Source organism: Anolis carolinensis, chromosome 3, assembly GCF_035594765.1.
Source record: "Anolis carolinensis isolate JA03-04 chromosome 3, rAnoCar3.1.pri, whole genome shotgun sequence".
Taxonomy (NCBI): domain Eukaryota; kingdom Metazoa; phylum Chordata; class Lepidosauria; order Squamata; family Dactyloidae; genus Anolis; species Anolis carolinensis.
In genome coordinates this window covers 162504941-162524043 of record NC_085843.1, presented here as the reverse complement: position 1 = coordinate 162524043, position 19103 = coordinate 162504941, and the positions used below count along the sequence as shown (strand labels likewise).

Genomic DNA, 19103 nt, shown 5'->3' with positions numbered 1-19103 from the left:
GCCACTGTATATTGTTTTATATAGTGACCTAGGACAGAGATGCACATCCACAAAATCTGTTCATTTCATGCAGCCTTCCAGTTGTTGTTCAGCTGAGAGTCCAATCCGCCCTTTCAAGCATGGATAATGTTGAGGATAGCTGGAGGCTACAATCCATCGTTCCCACTCTTGGTTTTAGTCACTGCAAATGGGTGGATATCTTTCTTGCTGAACCAGGGAATTTATGTTGAAAACTGCCCTCCAAAAATGTTGCAACCCAAAGCATTAAACAGAAGCACCTGTGCATGTGTTCATGGTGTTTATTATTTAAAAGTCTGATATATACACATGTATAGCTCGTAATGTCTCAGGATTTGGGAATCTTCATTTGTACAGGAATATCTACATAATATAAATCAACAAGTCATTATTTTACATAATGTTTATCTTAATACATATACATACAAATGGAAGATTGGACATAGTGAAAATATCAGCACATAAAATCAATAAATAAAATTATTTTGTTGTGAAAACAATTCTGTGATTCAAATAGATTCACATAGATATGGTAACATCTCCCCTCACATTTTTGGGGGCTAGAAGTCTCAAAAAGAGTTTTCTAGCACCACCTACTGTTGTCTACACAACATTAAACCACCTTGCATTTCAATGATTATGAATAAAATACAAGTAAAATACACAGCAGGTTGTGTAATCTCAGACAATATTATGGAATGGAGAGAAAATTGAGATGTGAGTGCACCCACTTTGTTTCAGGAACCAATTTAACTAAAATAATCACAGAATTAATGATGAACATAGAACACCTTTTGAGAGGTCAATATCATGGAAATTACCACTCTACAGACAAAAATAATTTTAAGAGTATGCCTTTCTGTTCTTCCTGATTTGTTTCTTCTATATTTTAAGGAAAGTAGTCCTTGGTAACTAAAGAACAGCTATTAACATCTTTGGAAACATCAAGTGATTAATTGCCATTTATCACTGTTATTGTTACCAGATTCAATATGAAGCTAGAATGATTAGCCAGCTTCATGTGAAACACTATATTTTTCAAACCAGTCATTCAAAAAACCTCAGGTGTAATCAGAAGATGAGAAATCAAGTGATGCACACATTTTTGTGAATCAGCAGTTATTCATGCACTGAAATTCCATGGACTATGCCCATACATGCAAACACAAGTCAGTGTTCTTAAGTTGATTAGCATTCTCTTTTCTCTTTGAATAGAAAAGTGCTCTGATATGTCCTCAGCTGACAGTAAATCTACCTCTAAGTAAGTACATTGTCAGTTACACAAATGCAGACAAGGAGGTAGGCACTTGTATGGTGTTGAAGCAGCTCAATATTGACAGAGCTGCATACAGTCAAACATTCAGTGCAAACATAGAATATGCAAGAATGACAAGAACTCTTCTTTCAACAGAACTAAAGTTTATAGTCCTCAAGGTTGCAAAGCTGGGTTAGCAAGTTCAGGACAATGCCTAATAGCAGTTGTTCAGAACATGGGTAAGATAAAGGGCGGAAAAACATTTTTATCTGCTAGAACAGTGATCCCCAAACTCTAGTCCTACAGAGCTTTTGGACTTCAACTCTCCTAAGCCCTAGACAGCTTGACCAACAGTCAGGAATTGTGGAGGAAGAAATTCAAAACATCTGGAAGACCAAAGTTTGGAAATCATTGCGTTAGAATAGGTCTACAAAGCTCCTTTACAGAACTACAGTGAATTATTCCCCCAAATTTTTTTCCAGAATTTACAGACTGTAGCTTTTCTTGGAACACACATTACCATAGTGTAGAATTCTGACTTTTAAAAAATTATTCATAGAAATCACATATCCTTGAATATTAGCACAGTTCTTAGGGGGATACCATGAAGCAAAAACTAGGAGTTAAAAAGAAAAATGTCTCTGAAGAGAAAAAAGGTGGGAGAGAAAAGACAAAAGGAATATAAAGATGAAAAAAATAGAAGAAATAGGAAGTTAAGGAAAAAACAAACAGAAAAAAGGGAATTTCTTGTCCCTTTGCTCACAGAGGAAATTTAGTTTGCGAAGCATAGCAAGGGAATAAATATCCATTTGCAAACTGTCTCCCTATAATTCTAGTTATAAAAGATGAAACAAATGTGGCATACTCCATTCTTACTTCTGGAACAGAACTAAGACACAAATAAGGACTGTTTTGTTTCCTACAACACACAGCTCAGCATCAGGAGAGGTGAAACAAGGGTGTGTCATTAGAAAATCGAAATGAAATCCAAAATGGCCTTCAGAGGACTACTGTCACACAAGGACACATTTCTGGACTGTTGCAGATCACCATCTTTAGGTATTGTAGTGTTGGGACAAACTGATACTGCCTGTTTTAGACTTTCAGCTACCAGAATCCCTTGGTTTGAGCAATGGCCTTCCTGGCTGAGGTTTCTGGGAGTTGAAATCCAAAATGCTCTTCATAATACTAGTCCCAGGGGCATTTTCAATGCATAACAGAAGATGACTAGTGACTGATGTGTGCACATGAGTGTGATATGATTGTGATTCTAACACAGAGGCAGCATTAACCCTTGTTTGCCAGTCTAAACTGCTATCTCATATGGTTGCATTTAATTTTCTTTTATTAGGAAACTCAATTTCAAGTCATCTTATTTAGTGGCCTTTCAGAAATTTTAAAGTGCATGTATTAAAAAACCCAGCAAAAATCCAGGAATGCGCCACTTATTTTTCAAAGCACAGAGTTGCTTTGAATCAAAACTACACTCTATTCCCATCAGAAAACACTTGAGCAGAAATATTTTGTGCAAGCCTAAGTTTTTAAAAACGGTGATATGGTACAGAAAATGCATTGAAAATCAATGCAAGTTACCAAGTTATGGTGCCACAATCTACACTTCTCTGTTGTTATAAAGGTAAAAACATATTGCCAAAAATTGAATCATTCTATTGTTTTTCCTGCATTTTCACTTATCGGCACACAGCAAGGACAAACGTGCACACCTAGATATGTGCTATAATGAAGCACTTTCATATGAAGAAAAGCTGATAACATTGAAAACTGCTGGAGAAACTGTGGGCAATAGCATACTTCTTTATTGGTTCATTCATTCTTTATTCATTCATTCCCTCACCATCCATCTGGCTGATGGTTCATCTGATCATCCCTGCCTGGATTCCGGTTGTGTTTCCCCCCCGCCCCTCTTTATACACACACACACACACACACACACACACACACACACACACACACACATAGTATATATATTTCCCTGGATGCATTCTTACTAGCCTCAATGCAATTACATGCCTATGATTTTTGAAATAGGAATCTGGCTCATAAGGAAAATTTACTAGGCTCAGTGATGTGCCTGCCACTCCAAAAATAAATACAATCCTGTAACACAAAACTGAAAAACCTATTTTTACATGCAATCCCTTCTTTAAATCCCAATCCTTAAAGTTGGTATTATTTGAGTAGAAGTAATGACTGAAATGAAAACAAATCTGCACATTTATAGACTTTCAAGTTCTCTCTGTCCTAATTTATACACAATGAATATGAAAGTCTAATGTGCAATCCTATGCATGTTTGCTGAAAAGCAAATCCTACTGAGCTCAATGGTGTTTATTTCAAGTTAAGAGGGCATAAGGCTGCCGTCTGAATTCCTTATATACATTTTTTTTTCGTGTCAGGAGCAACCGGAGTTGCTTCTGGAGTGAGAGAATTGGCCATCTGCAAGGACGTTGCCCAGGGGACGCCCGGATGTTTTGATGTTTTTACCATCCTTGTGGGAGGCTTCTCTCATGTCCCCGCATGGAGCTGGAGCTGATAGAGGGAGCTCATCCACACTCTCCCCAGGTGGGATTCGAACCTGGCAGCTTTCAGGTCAGCAACCCAACCTTCAAGTCACTTAGTCCACTACGCCATCTGGGGGCTCCTTATATACAATAGCAAGCAGTATTCTCTGCCCCTGGCATGTGTAAATAACCCAGGGGTACAATTAAATAGTATGAAGTGGAAGGTAAGCATATTTTGCTTATTCTAATGTTCCTACTGTACACATGTATCATACTCTCAGATAACTATGAAAGGCATGGCTTTTAAAAAAATACAAACTCTAGCATTATCTACATATTTATACAATGAATTGATTAGTTCTGCCCTCAAAAGCATTTTCTCGGAGTGCAAATAAATGCAGAGAAGAGGGATAGAGTCGTATGGAATTGTGTAAGCAATTCAAGCAGTGCTTTCTACTTAAGAATGAATAATCAAAGGAGTACAATAGCTTGAAACAAGTTGTTGTCCTCTCAGGGTTCCTGCCCCACAGTAGAGGTGGTTTTAGTTTTCCAATTTGGGAGGTAAAAGGGAACTAAATTCAAGGGGAAAATGCATGTTAGTCTTACAGAGTTTTTAAAAAAGGTGACACACATGATTTGAGAGTTTTGCTTCTGGAGAGGGCATATTTTAAAAGCTAAACTAAGTAAATCAAAATCTTGTTAGGACAATACATTCACATTAATCATCAACTTCCTGAAAAGGGGTGGGGCGGAAGAGAAGTGGAAGAAGTGGAGAAGTGCCTAACTCTCATACCAGGACAAGTACTAACATGAACATGTACTGCTCCACAATGAAAGAAGGAAGAGAAAGACATTCAAGCCTAAGAATTTGGCGCCTCCTTCAGCTGCCCTGTTTCTCCTTGGAGGCCTAACTACACGCTAGTGCTTGTCAAAGTGAGAGAAGGAGACAAGGCAACAGACCTCATCAAACTAGAACAGGCATGGGAAAATTTCAGCCCTCCAGGTGTTCTGGACTTCAACTGCCACAATTCCTAACAGCTGGTAGCCTGCCTGCACTAGATTGTATATTCACTTTAAATGCTGTTGCTGCCTCCTGCAGAATTCTGGGGTTTGTAGTTTAAGGAGGGTCTTTTAAACTGCTCAATCAGGGAGGTCTTGGACAAATCCCAGAACTCTAATGTGATGTCCTAAAGCTCACATCAACTCCTCTTCCTCCTTTTCACCATTACTGAGCATTCTGTCTCTCTGCACAAGCTTTATACACTTAATTATCCCTAATGCTTTACTCATTTGTACAGGGGCAAATGCTCAGCTACAAATTATAGGAAGGGATTATTACTGTTTATTATTCTATTGGTTGTCAAGAATACAATAGGTCAGTGATTCTCAACCTGTGGGTCCCTAGTTGATTTGGTCTACAACTCCCGGAAATCCCAACCAGTTTACCAGCTGTTAGGATTTCTGGGAGTTGAAGGCGAAAACATCTAGGGAACCACAGGTTAAGAACCACTGCAAACGGTGTTAGTTTCCCATTATTGGAAAATCCTTCTTGCTCTGCTTCAATCAATAAGAAGTTGTCAGGCTATCACTGCTAAGAAAATGATTTATGCAACTCAAGAGTCCAAACAAATTCCCCATTCTATGCCTTGAATCCACAACAGTGTCACAACTTGAACAGATATATAGTGCAATGTGTCGCCTCTGTTTATGCTGCAACACACACATGCTACTGTTGCTTTCATTTCAATTTACAACACCTGTTTCTAAGGTTCAGAGCTGTCTCTCAATTCTCAGCTCAATTCTCTAATGCGTTTTGTTAATCAGTCCAACCAGTCCAAGCCTAGGTTTCAACAGCTGATGCCAAGTAAACACAGAAGGGTGTTCCTGTTCAGTGTATTCTCTTTAATTAAAAAAAAAACAACCAATTTGAACCTAAAGGATTCACAAGGTTTTTATAAAAAAATCTTTTTACTAGTAAAATTGCTTTAGACTGTAAAGTTAAGAGAAAACAGTCTATCGTAAAGCCCTTTTAATGCATGATATAAATAAAATCTGGCAGTTAAAAAATCCAAAATAAATGTATATTTGGAGGGGGGGACCTATATTTCAGTAGGCTGTAACTTTAATAAGTCCAACAAGTAACTCATTTCAAACACACACCTAGAATGGGAGTGGGTTCGGGCACCTACCAGGATTACATACATTTTTCAAACTTCTTCATTAATAAGGTAACTTAACTTTAAAAAAAACAAAGGTTCCCCCCCACACACTTTAAATATAAGAACAAGTTGGAGGTGCTGATAAAGTGTTTCATAAAAAGCAAATGGATGCAAATGATAGTCAGAAAAATGCACACTCTCCATCACTTTGGGTAAAGCAGGCACCGGGACTGTGGTCTTGGAAAGCCTTTTTTACAAGCACAGGTCAGTTTGCTTTGTTGAAGCTTCATGGGATTTGACAGAAGACGCTGGCAGACATCCGGTTTCTATACTGTCAGGATTTGGAGCACCTGCCTTTGCTGCCTTCTTGGGTTTGCTCTCAGCTATGTCTGCTTCACCCTCTGTTCCAGTTCATGCTGCTGCTTAATCAAGCGTTCGATTTCGGTTCCTAGTGTTTGCAGATTTTCCTTTGAAGAAACAAGAGGAAAATATTAGCAGATTCTACAGTAGTCAAAATTAAAATAAAATTACATCCAGAACAAATTATCAGGAATACAAATCTATTGTGGGCTGAAACAGGCATTCAACTGTAAAAATGAGGGGCATATTACATTAACATACTTCCAAGGCAGATGAAAAGTGGTCAGAATCTGGCTTAACACCACAACAAAACAGTCAATGAAGGTATTTTGCAGATTTAAAAGAGTAGCAAAGATCAGCTCCACAACTACTTTAATAAGGTTTTATTTGGATGGTTAACTGCTAGATAAAATTCAAGGTGCTAACTGCGTTAAAGTGCATAGACCAGCACTTCTTAGAGAATCTGCTCTTTCTGGCATTCAGAAGTGAAGGTCCGGTCCACATTTTATCAAACCAGAGGGCAACATACAGAAAGAACAAACTTAAAACCATATACAGTGACCCAGGACCAGTTATGACAACCTCATCTTCATCCTTGAAACTCTCTTTCAGAAGTTCTGCTAGCCTTACCCATTCAATTGTCAAGGAGAGAAGTGGGTGAAAATAACATCCTTCTATAGCAAAGTATCTGAAAATCTAATATGATCTTGATTTTATTAGTCACTGTATCTTCTCCCTTCCCATGGGTCTTAAAATGACAAAATAATCCTAAAGTGGTGTAAGCGGAGGAGGAGGAGTGAGATGATGCGTCATCCAGCCCCACCAAGCTCACGCTCACCAGGGATAGACATGGAAAATTGACTTTTCCTTTTCTGTCTCTAACAGTGTTATTTGAATGGTTTTTTTTTTAACTTCTTCTCCTGCCAGTTTCAACAGGAAAGAAAATACCTACATGTATGCAATATAATCCCAGGATTTCAGAAGGTAATAAAAGAACACTAAATCTAAGACCATATCTTTTTGACCTACAGCCAATTCTATGTATGCATTTTCAGGACTAAGTCCCTTTGAGTATAATGGGAATTTATTCACAGGTAAATTTGCTTACGATTGCTAGCTTGGTTGTGAAGAAGGCCTTCATATTTTGTGCAGCCTTAACAGTTTTTTAAGGTATGGGGTGTTTTTTGTTTTTTTCCCTTTATCATGTATATTGTTATCTGCTAGCTGCCAATTAGTTTCTAGACAAGTTACAAAGTGTTGGGTCATTACTGTTAAAGCACTACATGATTTGGGACCAGGTAACCTGCAAAGTTATCTTCTGCTGTATGCTCTGTTTTGTACACTTAGGTTGTGTGAGATACATTTACTTCCATCAATCAAATCTAGGCTGCCAATGGTTACCCAGAAGACTTCTTCAGTCAGTCCCAGATTGGGGAATGGGCTGCTGGAGAAGATTTGTAGGTTGGATATGCTGATTGCGTTCAAAGTAGTAATAAAGATCAGTTGCTTCCTATAGGTCAGTAGTTCACAACCTGTGGTCTGTGGACTACCAGTGATCTGCCAAAACTAAAATATGGTCCGCGGCCTCACCGGTACTACACCGTTGCAACGAGAGTGATTGGTCTCACAAAACCCTCCTACACTGCCAAGGCTTATTAAATATGGTTTTCTGTGGGCGAGCAGATGGCTACTATTAGATGGCATATGTTCTGTATCAGAAACTAAAGCTGATGTGGTCTATCCAATGCAATTTTCTGAATCAGCACTCCAAATAGCCAAACCGAATCTAAAGTTGACCAAAAACTGATTTGTGACCCTTTTGTTACTAATGTTGTAGAGTGCTCCCTGGTCAAAATGATCCCTAGTAAAAGTGGTCCCTGGTCAAAAAAATGTTGTGAACCACTGCTATAGGCCCATCAAAATATTTCTAAAATTGTGAGTCTTAAAATATGGATTGATTGCTTTTAATATATAGAATACAATAGAATAGCTTTATTGTCACTGTGCTATTGCACAACTAAATTAAATGCCTTCCCCAGCACACACCACAAAACAGCACACCCATCCCTCCACACCTCAACCACCACCACACAGCCCCCAATGCCACATCAATGTGAAACCATGAAGTTCAACAGCTCTAGGATAAAAGTGAGCGGTTTTATTGGTTTTATAAGTTCTTTCAGCTGATATCTGAAAGGATGTTATTTTGAGAAGGAATCAAGCTTGTTTTCTACTGCTCCAGAGACAAAGAGCAATGGATTCAAACTAGGAAAAAAGATTCTAACTGAATATTAGGAATAACTTCCTGGTGGTCAGAGATGTTCAATACTGAAATACATTGCCTCCAAGTATGGTGGAGTCTTCTTTTGAGGTCTTAAACAGAGGATGAATGTATGGCAGGGGGTTGGTTGGATTGGCCCTTGTGTTCTTCTCTAACTCTTATGATTTTATGTGTTTTTAAACTGGTGGCATGGTGGCCAGTTCTTTTAATATTCAATCTATGATTTGATTTTAATCTGTTGTTCCTTGACTCAATCCATAGGGAAGAGTACGTAAGAAATAATAAAAACTATTATAATTGTTCTTATTGCTGCTGCTACTAATACTATTAGATGAATGGCACAATCTTTGTTTATTTAGGTAGCAAACAGAATCACATGCTTTATTTACTATGTATTTTTAAAAGATTTCTTCTTTACATTTTTCTCTCCATGTATTTATTGCTCAAACCTTTTTTTAAGCGCACCTTTAGGGTAATGTTTTTCAATAAGGTATCCTCCAGCACTGCCTGAAGCTTCCTGTTGATCTCCAGGGAGAGTTCTAACGTGAGCCCACTGTCTGCCGGATGTGATGTGTAGAGAGAGGCCATGATCCCACCACGTCTGCTTAAATGTACTTTGTTGAAGTCGGAGGCCTCAGATGAAAGGGTGCCAGCTTCTTCCCGCAGAATGTAACTTTGGATTATTCTGTGTAAAAAAAATAAACAGCAAAAGTCAGTGAACTTAGAATAATCAAGTCAGATTTCATGTGCAGAATGGAGATAAATACTGTCTGCGCTGACATCAATGAAGACCTTAAAAGCTCACCACAATGTGAAACTCTCAATAGGGAAGAGAATATACATGAAAAAGGGTACACATGTTAGTGAATGGGGTCTGGAACATCATGTTAGCATCTATATGCAAGCTGAGGGCAAGATGCCAATACATTTCTGGCATGTGGTTTCCAACAGCGTAGTGCAGAATTAATCCAGTAAATGGCTGGGAAAATCCAACATGCTTTAGCGCAAGGCTTCTTAAATTTTTCCACTCATGACTCCTTTCGGCCCAAAAAATATTTATGTGCACCCTTTTATACCTATATAAATAAAATAAAATAAAAATCAAACATTTGCTTATATCAAACCAGTATTTGCAAGGCTTGCTAAACAGGCTGGCTTTCCTTTTTATGAAGCACAGCAGAGTTCAATATGAACACTGCACAACAGATTCATGTTAATCTCTACTACTAGGTGATGTTCAGAAAACTTTTACTGTTGCCAAACTTTTCAGGACCCCAACAATGAGTGCAGTGCTTTAGCAGATGTTCCCAAACAATGCCTTTATTATTTGCTGTTATGTCCCTACAAGTCATTTCCAACTTACAGCAACCTTGTGGCAGCCATATTGTATAATTATTTTGGCAAGATATGCTCAGAGGTCATCTACTATTGCCTTCCTATATAGCTGAGAGTGCAACTTGGGCAAAATCACCCAGTGGGCATTTATGGCTGAATGGGGATTTGAACTGTGGTCTCCTAATTCAACCCTCAAATCTCTAGAACTTGATGGCTCTCATTTACCAAGGGCATCAAATACTTGGGGAGAACAGTTAACATTAGGTCTCTCAAAATATCTATTCCTTGTGGTTATTGTATTTTTATGGTATACTAAAAATATGCATACACATATTCAAAATGTAATGAGCGAAGTTGGCCTCAGTTTGCTTTCTTTCTAGTCTCTCTTCAGAATATATTTCTTTAGTCTGGTTCACTCTTCAATTTGCTAGTCATTTCAGTAAAACTTTGTTTAACCATCTACCTCTTTTCCTGGCTAGAAAACAGAGTCCCCTACTGTTCAATTCAGTCTCAGATGCTAGACCTAATCACAAAGTAGATGCAAGTGCTTCTTTAAACGATAGTAAACTTAAGGAATATGTGTTGTTGAAGGCTTTCATGGCTGGGATCACAGGCTCAGGAAAGAATACTTCTGGAACATGGCCATACAGCCCGGCAAACATACAACAAGGAATAGTTTAGTATCTGCAGTGCCGTGCTCTCAAATGTTGAAAGTGGTAAAGTCTTTATGGAGCAATTTAGTAATATTAAGTTTATGTGTAAATGGTTAAGCTGGTTGAGTCTCTTACTGAGAAGATTGTTTTAATTTGTTCTCCATATGCATAATACACCACAAAAGTAACTTGGTAAAATCGTGGCAACTCTGCTATGCTAAGTCTTTGTAACAAAACAATTTGAAAATAATTACATTTTACAGGTTACACAGGCAGTTATCCATAATTACCAGTTATTTTGTGCACAAGACATCTTGTACACTTAATTGTAGTGAAGTACAGCCACCTGGTAGGTTCATACTGAAACAACTAATATACATTAACTGTTCTTTAACAAAGAAGAAGCACTTCATGTTGAAAATCTGCCACTGGATTTTAGGAACATTTTCAAACTTAATGTCTTCTCAGCAGGTAATTTGCTAAGAATCAATTTGCAAAAAAGGTAGCAATTAAAGAGAGCAGCAAATTGCTATAGCAGTGCTTTTAAGATTAGCTTTCAAAGCACATTTTTAAAATGGCACAGCCTAGTTCACGTAAATCAAGAAACACAATTAGCTCTGAATAAGTACAATTTAATCAACGCTACCGTTGCGGTTTAATTCTATAGTAAGTAGAATTACTATGAAGGAACTTAGTTTATTAAATTAGTGCACATGCATTGGAAATGTAAGAAATTTTGCCTCGTTGGGAAAATTTGTACCTCCACTTTCATCACTTTGCTAAACATTAAAATTTTCAGGACTATTGTGAGCAGTATACCACTATCTATATACTAACCAAAAATGCACTGGATTTATTATATTTATTTATTTGATTTATATCCCCTCTTCTCCCTATAGGGAATCAAGGAGGCTAACAACCACACAATCTAGTCACAGTTTAAAACAAAGCAAATACAAAAATTAAAAAACAATTAAATAGTGCTGTGTGGATTTAGGTTAAAATACAGTTAAAATATATAAATACAATTAAAATTACATTTCAAACTTGCAGTTCCCCCAGAATCCCACCCACAATCTCCCTCTATTATAGTAGAGACCATGTTTTTATGCCTAGTGTCAAATTCAACAATGCATTTTGTAATGTGTTGTTTTTTTTTTCAAACCAATGTCCACACCAAATATTATACATACTTGGTTTTCTTTCGGATTTCTTCCACAAGCTGTTTGATATGGTCCTCCATGAATTCCATCTTTTCATTTTTCCTCGCATGTGCTTTCTGTAGTCTTACTATTCTCTCAATCAAAATAGTCTTGTCCACTTCTGGAAAATGATCAACAGCTACTGAAGAGCCACTGTTTTCTGGGGAACGATCTTCGTTACTGCTTCGTGCATTAAGAGATCCTGTGAGAGCAAATGGTTAACTTTTTGTTATGAATGCTATTTTTGTCCCAAACATTTAGCCTGTCAGTGTATATTTTCATCTTCCTCTAATAGGAAAAATTCAGAAGTTCACAGAATTATGTCAATAATTTCTACCATAAAGTAGCCACATTGAAGAGCTAGCAAAATTTAGAACAATAGACTCAAAATTCCAACAGTATTCTGACATCACATAGCAAGCTGACACAACAATATTCAAGATTCAAAACTCACAAAGTATCATAATCATTTTGAAGGGATCAAAGCAGATATATCTACCAGAGCCTTTTTCTTTTTCTAATTGTTTTATTAGTGAACACATGCAACCAAATCCTGGAATAGATACTATATATTTTTTTCCTATATTGAAGAAAGCATATATCAGCCACAATGGTTTTGGCTGTTAAGTATTTTACGTATCATAATCTATTCATTTCTATAGGTTAAGACGCACCATTCCTTACAATTATTCAAACAAATCAGGGAGATAACTGAGATGCCGTTTATCTCTCTTTATATGAAAACCTCAACATGCAAGTGTTCAAACAAGGAATAACTTTGATAAAATGGTAGATAACTTCCAGAAAACAAAAATGAAGTCAGTAAAATGTATTTTAATCAAACACATGTAAAATACATAGATTGCACTGATATTAGTGCACTTTTCTATTTCTTTTTAACAATTACAAGAAACAAGCTCAACATACCTGATGAGCTAGAACGACTCCCCATACTGCTGACTTCTTTATCATAGTTGCCATTTTCAAGCTGCTCCAATTTTCTTCGTGCTATGAAAACAAAACAAAACATCTTTGATACAAGGCTGATAATTTAACCTCTGTATAGAAAATACATCGTATTCAACAAGGTCTGTGAAATGTTAACCTTGTTGAAGTTGCTTGGTGAGGTCCTTAAGATTTGCTGCATGTTTTCGTTTCTGAGTAACCAACTCATCTTTTAATTCATCAACCTGAGTGTTTAGGTCTGCTAATGCTTTCTGTTGAGATGCCAGTTCCGTTTGTAGCACCTGAACATTGTTTCTGTGAAGCTCCTCTTCCTTTAGCAATTTGTTTGCCTAAAATGATGAAAAATATGAAAAATATGAAAAGTATGAAAAATAATTCATTTTTCTTCTTCCCTGCTACAAAATATTTAACTTTTTTTAAAAAAAAAAACCTTGCAAAGAAAGTAAGCAGATGTGCAGAAAAGTTTGAAATTTCTGTATTCTAATCCATTTTATTATTTGTGTAAATTGTGAAAGAATGGAATCTGAGTTTGGAAAAGTTACATTTTTTGGTCAACAACTCCTAAAATCGCAAATATGAAAAACAGGGGCTATTTTAGAGAAACAACACCAACAACAAAAGAATCTGTAATCTTGTCATCTCTAGCTGCTTTTTCACATGATAGTTGAAAAGGCCCAAATACACTGGTTTGCATCCGAGCTTGAAAAGTTTTTGGGAGTTACACTCTCAGACTTCCCCAATTAGTATGGCCACTACCTATGCTGTTTTGGAGATTCTGGAAGCTGCAAGCCCAAAATTAAGTTTTCCAAATTTTGATCTCACTAGGATCCTTTTTCTTGACCACACTGCCCAGAAAGATGCCTAGAAAGACATATACAATCCTTTGTTTTAGGTAAGAAAAATTCCTTTGCTACTATATTCTGGTTTGACTATAGCATCCCTATTATAATTCTACGATTCATTAGAAAACAGCAGAAGACAAAAGAGAAAGCCCAATCTTATTCTAGGGTTTAGAATTCAAATACAAATATTAATGAAATAAATGTTAGATACTGAATAATTAACAGTCCTGCTTACCAGTTCATCTCTGGCTTGCTTAACCATTTCCAGCTGATTCTGTGACTCTCTTTCACTGTAGGTGATCTTATCAAGCTGCACCTGTAAGGAATTTGTTTCTGACTGTAACTGGGCATTCTTGGTGGTCAACTTTTCAGTGAAGACCAGTAATTCAGATTCTCTTTTCCGGCTGCCATCAATGTCCTTTTGAAAGTCATTAAGCAGATTGTTGAGACTGTCCACTTCTTCTTTCAATGAGTTAATTTCTTGTTCATCCCTATAATATTTAATATAGATTTTAAAAAAGAATAAGAAAGGAGTTTAAAACAAGTCAATTGCTTGCTATAGTCTATAAGTTACTATGCCAAATACATTTCACCCAGTACTAGGGCTTTCCAGCACTTCAAGACTCTTCCCTGTATGGACTCTGCAGTCAAATGTCAAACAGGATATTTATCAAGCCTGATTGTATCTGCGTGGCAAGCTGAGTTATTCTTGGGACTGTATAGGCTCTACTACAGTATAGTATTGTGGGAGAGCTGCTTATTTGATCAAAATCAAAATCATGGCAAAGTGGATTCAAATTAAATTCTCTTTTCACCCTAACAGTGTAGCATTATCCATATTACATGTCTTGATGGTGTATATTTAAGTCTTTCACTCTAAAACTTGAAGGTATGCTCTATTTCAGCACTCATTTTGATCAAATGCTTATTCATTACAGGAAGTCCCCAAGTTACAAACAGGATAGGTTCTGTGGGTTTGTTTTTAAGTTGAATTTGTATATAAGTTAGAACAGACTAACAGTGTAACTACAGCCAAACACACACATGCTTTGGATAGCAAATGTTTAATACATAACACCCCTGTGGTGTTTGCTTTGCTGTCTGTGCCCCTGCTCAGAAGATTTCATCTCACTCAGTGAATTTCCCTTCCTTGGGGCAGATTTATCTCACTTCCTGTGGTCTCACCTCCATTTGTAACTATGAGTTGTTTGTAAGTTGAAAGTTTGTAAGTCTGGGACTGCCTGTAGTTGCAAACTGCAGGCACAGCAACTGTATACTTCCTATAAAAAAGTCAACGTGGCAGCATTAATTGGAGCCAAGTGGTATTTATGGAGATGCAAATGTTGAGTCGGACAAATCCTATGGGATCTTTCTGATCATTAAAACATCCCTAAAATGCATAATAATTACTGGCTGCAACAGACATTGGCTTTGGGAGCAATTCTCTATTTATAGATGGCTTGATTGCATTGAACTATAAAACTCATTACATATCAAGAAACTTGACTATACACACACACACACACACCTTTTGAAGAGTTGAAGGTAGCATAACTACATCTGTGAAGTGTGAGGTCAGGATAGGCAACCACAGTTTTTCAGATGTTCTCTCATTTTTAAAATTCTATAGATTCTAACTTAAACCAAATGATTACACATTTATTGTCACTGTTAATCTGTGCATGCTTGTATTCCTAATGTCTTTGTGATCAATATATCAACCTTAAATGTAACACAACATATAAATGTATATTTCTGAATGACTCAATAATGCTATGCTATTTTTATGAATATACCTTCATGAACTGAAGATTACCACAGATATTATATACCTAGTGACTACTTCCATTGTATTCAGATTGACACTTGTCTTAGAAAAAACACACTGTAATAAAAATGGTATCAGCATTTTGTTAGTTATACAGGTTGAAGATCTCTTATCTGAAATGATTGGAACTAAAAGTTTTCCATATTTCTAATTCTGAAAGAGTTTAATATATATAATAAGAAATTTTGAAGATGGACCTACCTATTTAGACAAATTTTGGATGATTTTAGATATCAGAATTCCAGATACACAACCTGTATATAGATAGTTTATAACATGCAATCAGAAATGTCTTGACTGTGCACATTTTTTCAGCTATACCCATTACGTATTAAAGAACGGTAATTTTAAGCACTATATTTTAGCTTCAGAACAAAATAAAAATATGAAACTGCAACCACTGACCTCTGATGCTGATCCTGCAGCTGATCTATAATTTTAACTTTGTCTAATAGATTCTGAATCTCAGCCTTCTGACGATTAATTATTTCTCTGTATTTTGACAGTTCATCTTCTGTTCTCAATCGCTCATCTTCCAGACACTTGACCTAACAGCAACAAAAACCGTTCACATAAGTGGTATAGGGGTTCTATCTAGTAGCTCTCATTAGCTGACAATCGTAAAAGATACTGTCCGAATTGAATAGGGGCATGAATCACAGTGACCTTCCAGATCATGTTGGACTGTAAATCATAGGATCTCTATTTAACTTGCACAATGACAAGGAATGCTGGAAATAATGTATGTAGAGGCATGATTTCTACTCTTCACAGACATATAAACCAGGTCTTTTTCTCCTTTCATTTCTCTACCAATTGGCTATTTTCAGGCATAACACAAACATTTAGTGACGAAAACACACGTTAGCATGATGTGAAGGAACAGTAGTGAGCTCTGGTGTCCCAAGAAGTTTGAATTCCTGTTTCGCATTGGCCAGTTTGCTTTGCTCTGTCACCCAAATCTAAGTGGCTTAACCTAACTACTGTTAGGAAAAAGAAGCCAACTTTAAACTGTGGCTTCTTCTTACTATCCTATAATGAAGATTAATCATAGCATTAGGTTTCAGACTTAATTGTGGCTAGAAGCAGGCAGTTCCAACTAACTTTTTATAACCACACCAAAAGATGAACAGGGAGGGAGAACCATATGAATCTCAGACTCACTCAAGCTATTTCCAGATCGTACTGGTTTCATTTAACATTGAAATGCAGCCATTATCTGGGAAGGATTTCTAGGATGCTTTAAAATGCTATGGTAAAACGAATTATTTCCTTTTAGGTTGTTAGTTTTTGTTAATTTTTCACATTAAAAAAACCTTGTGTTCATCTAATGTTAACCACTGTTAGTGTCACGACCCAGGCTGCAGAGCACCAATAACCATACACAGAGGCCAGAATCTATCTAATATCTTTATTAAGGAAATATGTAAAGTTAATAAAAATAAGTGTAGAATATAGTTCAGAAGAAGACCTTTCAGGAAAGGTCAATTATAGTCCAGGAAAACAATGTCCAATATAAAATATTAAGGTCCAAAGTTGTAATCCAGTAACCGAAACACTCACTTTGCCAAGCAAAGTGAGGGGAGATGACAAGGTTCTTAGTCCAAGGAACTTGATGTAAGGCTAGGAAGTAAACTTGATTCTTGGAACACAAGGCTTGATACAAGGCAGCAAGGAACGAGGAACAGGGACAAAATCCGTGGTAAATACTTGGCAAGGTCCGGGGAGCAAGGCAAGGTCCTGGGAAGCAAGGCTGAGTCCTAGGAAGCAAGGCAAGGTCCGTGGAGCAAAACAAGGCTGGAAACGGGAACGAAGGCTTGGAAGCGGGAGTAGCGCTGTCCACACACAACCTACTCCAGTAGCTGACGAATTGACTCCGCAAGATTCCTACAGGGCAAAGAACCTAAATAGGGTCTCGTTTTCCCACCAAAGAACACTTCTCTGGGGAACCAGAACCTAAAGTCAATCTCTGTGTCCAGATGCATGACTCCCTAAAGTTTCTCATGGAAGCAGGCTTAATCAGCTGAATGCCTGGCTGCGATTCTCAGGCTTCTGCGATTAGCCTGTTGAACTCCTTTTTGTTGTTGATAATAATTACGGCGAGAAAATGGGGGAGATTTTGACTCAGGGCTTGTTTGGCAGATTTCTGGAAGACAAACCTCCTGCAGGTGCAAGGGCTCCAATTCTGGCTGGGAAAGTTCCAATTCTGGCTGAAACGGTGGAAAACCCAAGTTTTCCTCTTCATCTGTCACAACAGCGCTAGGAACGGGACTACATGGCCCATGAGTCATCACACTATCCCCCTCCTCAAGCCCCCTCTCAAAATAGGGCTCTCTCCCCGAGGCGCGAGGCCGCGGCTTGGCGGGGTAGGTCTGATGGAAGCGGCGGGTTAAATCGGGGGCATGGACTGTGGAAGCGTCTTCCCAAGAGCGTTCTTCGGGGCGCTATTGAAGGCGGCGGCGGTGAAAGCGAGATTCCAAAATGTCCTGAACCTCGAATTCCTCCTCCCCATCCACCAAAACAGGAGTGGGGGCCGGCCGGTCTACATCAGGGCGCACACCATCCGCCGGAAGGAGCAGAGAGCGATGAAACACTGGATGAATGCGCATAGAGCGCGGGAGTTGAAGTTTGAAAGTCACGGGGTTAAGTTGCGCCACCACTGGATAGGGGCCAATGAAGCGGGCATCTAACTTCCGGCAAGGGCGATGGGAGGGCAAAAAGCGAGTGGACAGAAGAACCCGGTCTCCTACCTTGATTTCGGGGCCCGGCTGGCGATGTTTGTCAGCGTGGCGTTTATAGTCCTCCTTGGCTTGGTCTAGTTGCTGGAGCAAAAGTTGTTGCACCGCTGTGAGTTCCTGCAGCCAGTCCTCTGCTGCGGGAACTTCTGAGGTTTCAACAATAGAAGGAAAGAAACGTGGATGGAAGCCGTAGTTCGCAAAGAACGGGGTTTCTTTAGTTGAAGCCTGGACACCATTGTTATAGGCAAACTCCGACAGCGGTAACAGGGAAGCCCAATTGTCCTGCTGGTAGTTTACATAACAGCGAAGGTATTGTTCCAGAGTGGCATTGGTGCGCTCTGTCTGCCCATCCGTTTGGGGATGGTGAGCCGAAGATAAATGAGAGTCTATGCCCAATAGTTCCTGTAGTGCTTTCCAGAAGCGAGAGGTGAATTGGGACCCACGGTCTGTGACCAAACTCTTGGGCAAACCATGCAATCTGAAAACATGCTGAAGGAATAAATCTGCAGTCTCTTTGGCCGTGGGGAGGCCATCGCAGGGAATGAAATGGGCTAACTTGGTAAAAAGGTCCACCACCACTAGGATCGTGGTGAATCCACAGGAAGGTGGTAGATCAGTGATAAAATCCGCAGAGATTATTTCCCATGGGCGAGATGGGGTAGGAAGGGGATGCAGAAGCCCTGAGGGCTTCTCTCTTCTTGTCTTGGAGCGCTGGCATACTGGGCAGGTATTGACATATTTTTCCACATCCTTGCGGATCTTGGGCCACCAGAAATCTCTTAGGATCAAATGCATGGTTTTAAATAGTCCGAAATGCCCTGCTGGCTTGCAGTCATGACACAGACGAAGTGCCTTTTCCCTGCCCGGTCCTGGAGGGATGTAGACATGATTTCTATAGCAAAGTAACCCATCCTTAAGCGAGAAGGGGAAATGTAGTCCTTGGC

The 19103-nt window shown here is 38.4% G+C and overlaps 1 protein-coding gene across 4 annotated transcripts in view; it reads right to left on the bottom strand.

Moving 5' to 3' along the window:
- Positions 1-281: 281 nt before the first annotated feature.
- Positions 282-19103, bottom strand: part of ccdc186 (coiled-coil domain containing 186) — a 57478-nt gene continuing 38656 nt past the window's right edge. For all 4 annotated transcript variants that reach the window (XM_008114727.3, XM_008114726.3, XM_003223427.4 and 1 more), the window contains exons 10-16: positions 15827-15969; positions 13829-14084; positions 12891-13080; positions 12713-12793; positions 11777-11987; positions 9061-9280; positions 282-6421 (exon numbers count right to left, since the gene is read on the bottom strand). In XM_008114727.3, coding sequence (XP_008112934.2) covers positions 6338-6421; positions 9061-9280; positions 11777-11987; positions 12713-12793; positions 12891-13080; positions 13829-14084; positions 15827-15969 — 1185 coding nt within the window. In that variant the 3' untranslated portion in view covers positions 282-6337. The remainder of the gene's footprint in view (positions 6422-9060; positions 9281-11776; positions 11988-12712; positions 12794-12890; positions 13081-13828; positions 14085-15826; positions 15970-19103) is intronic.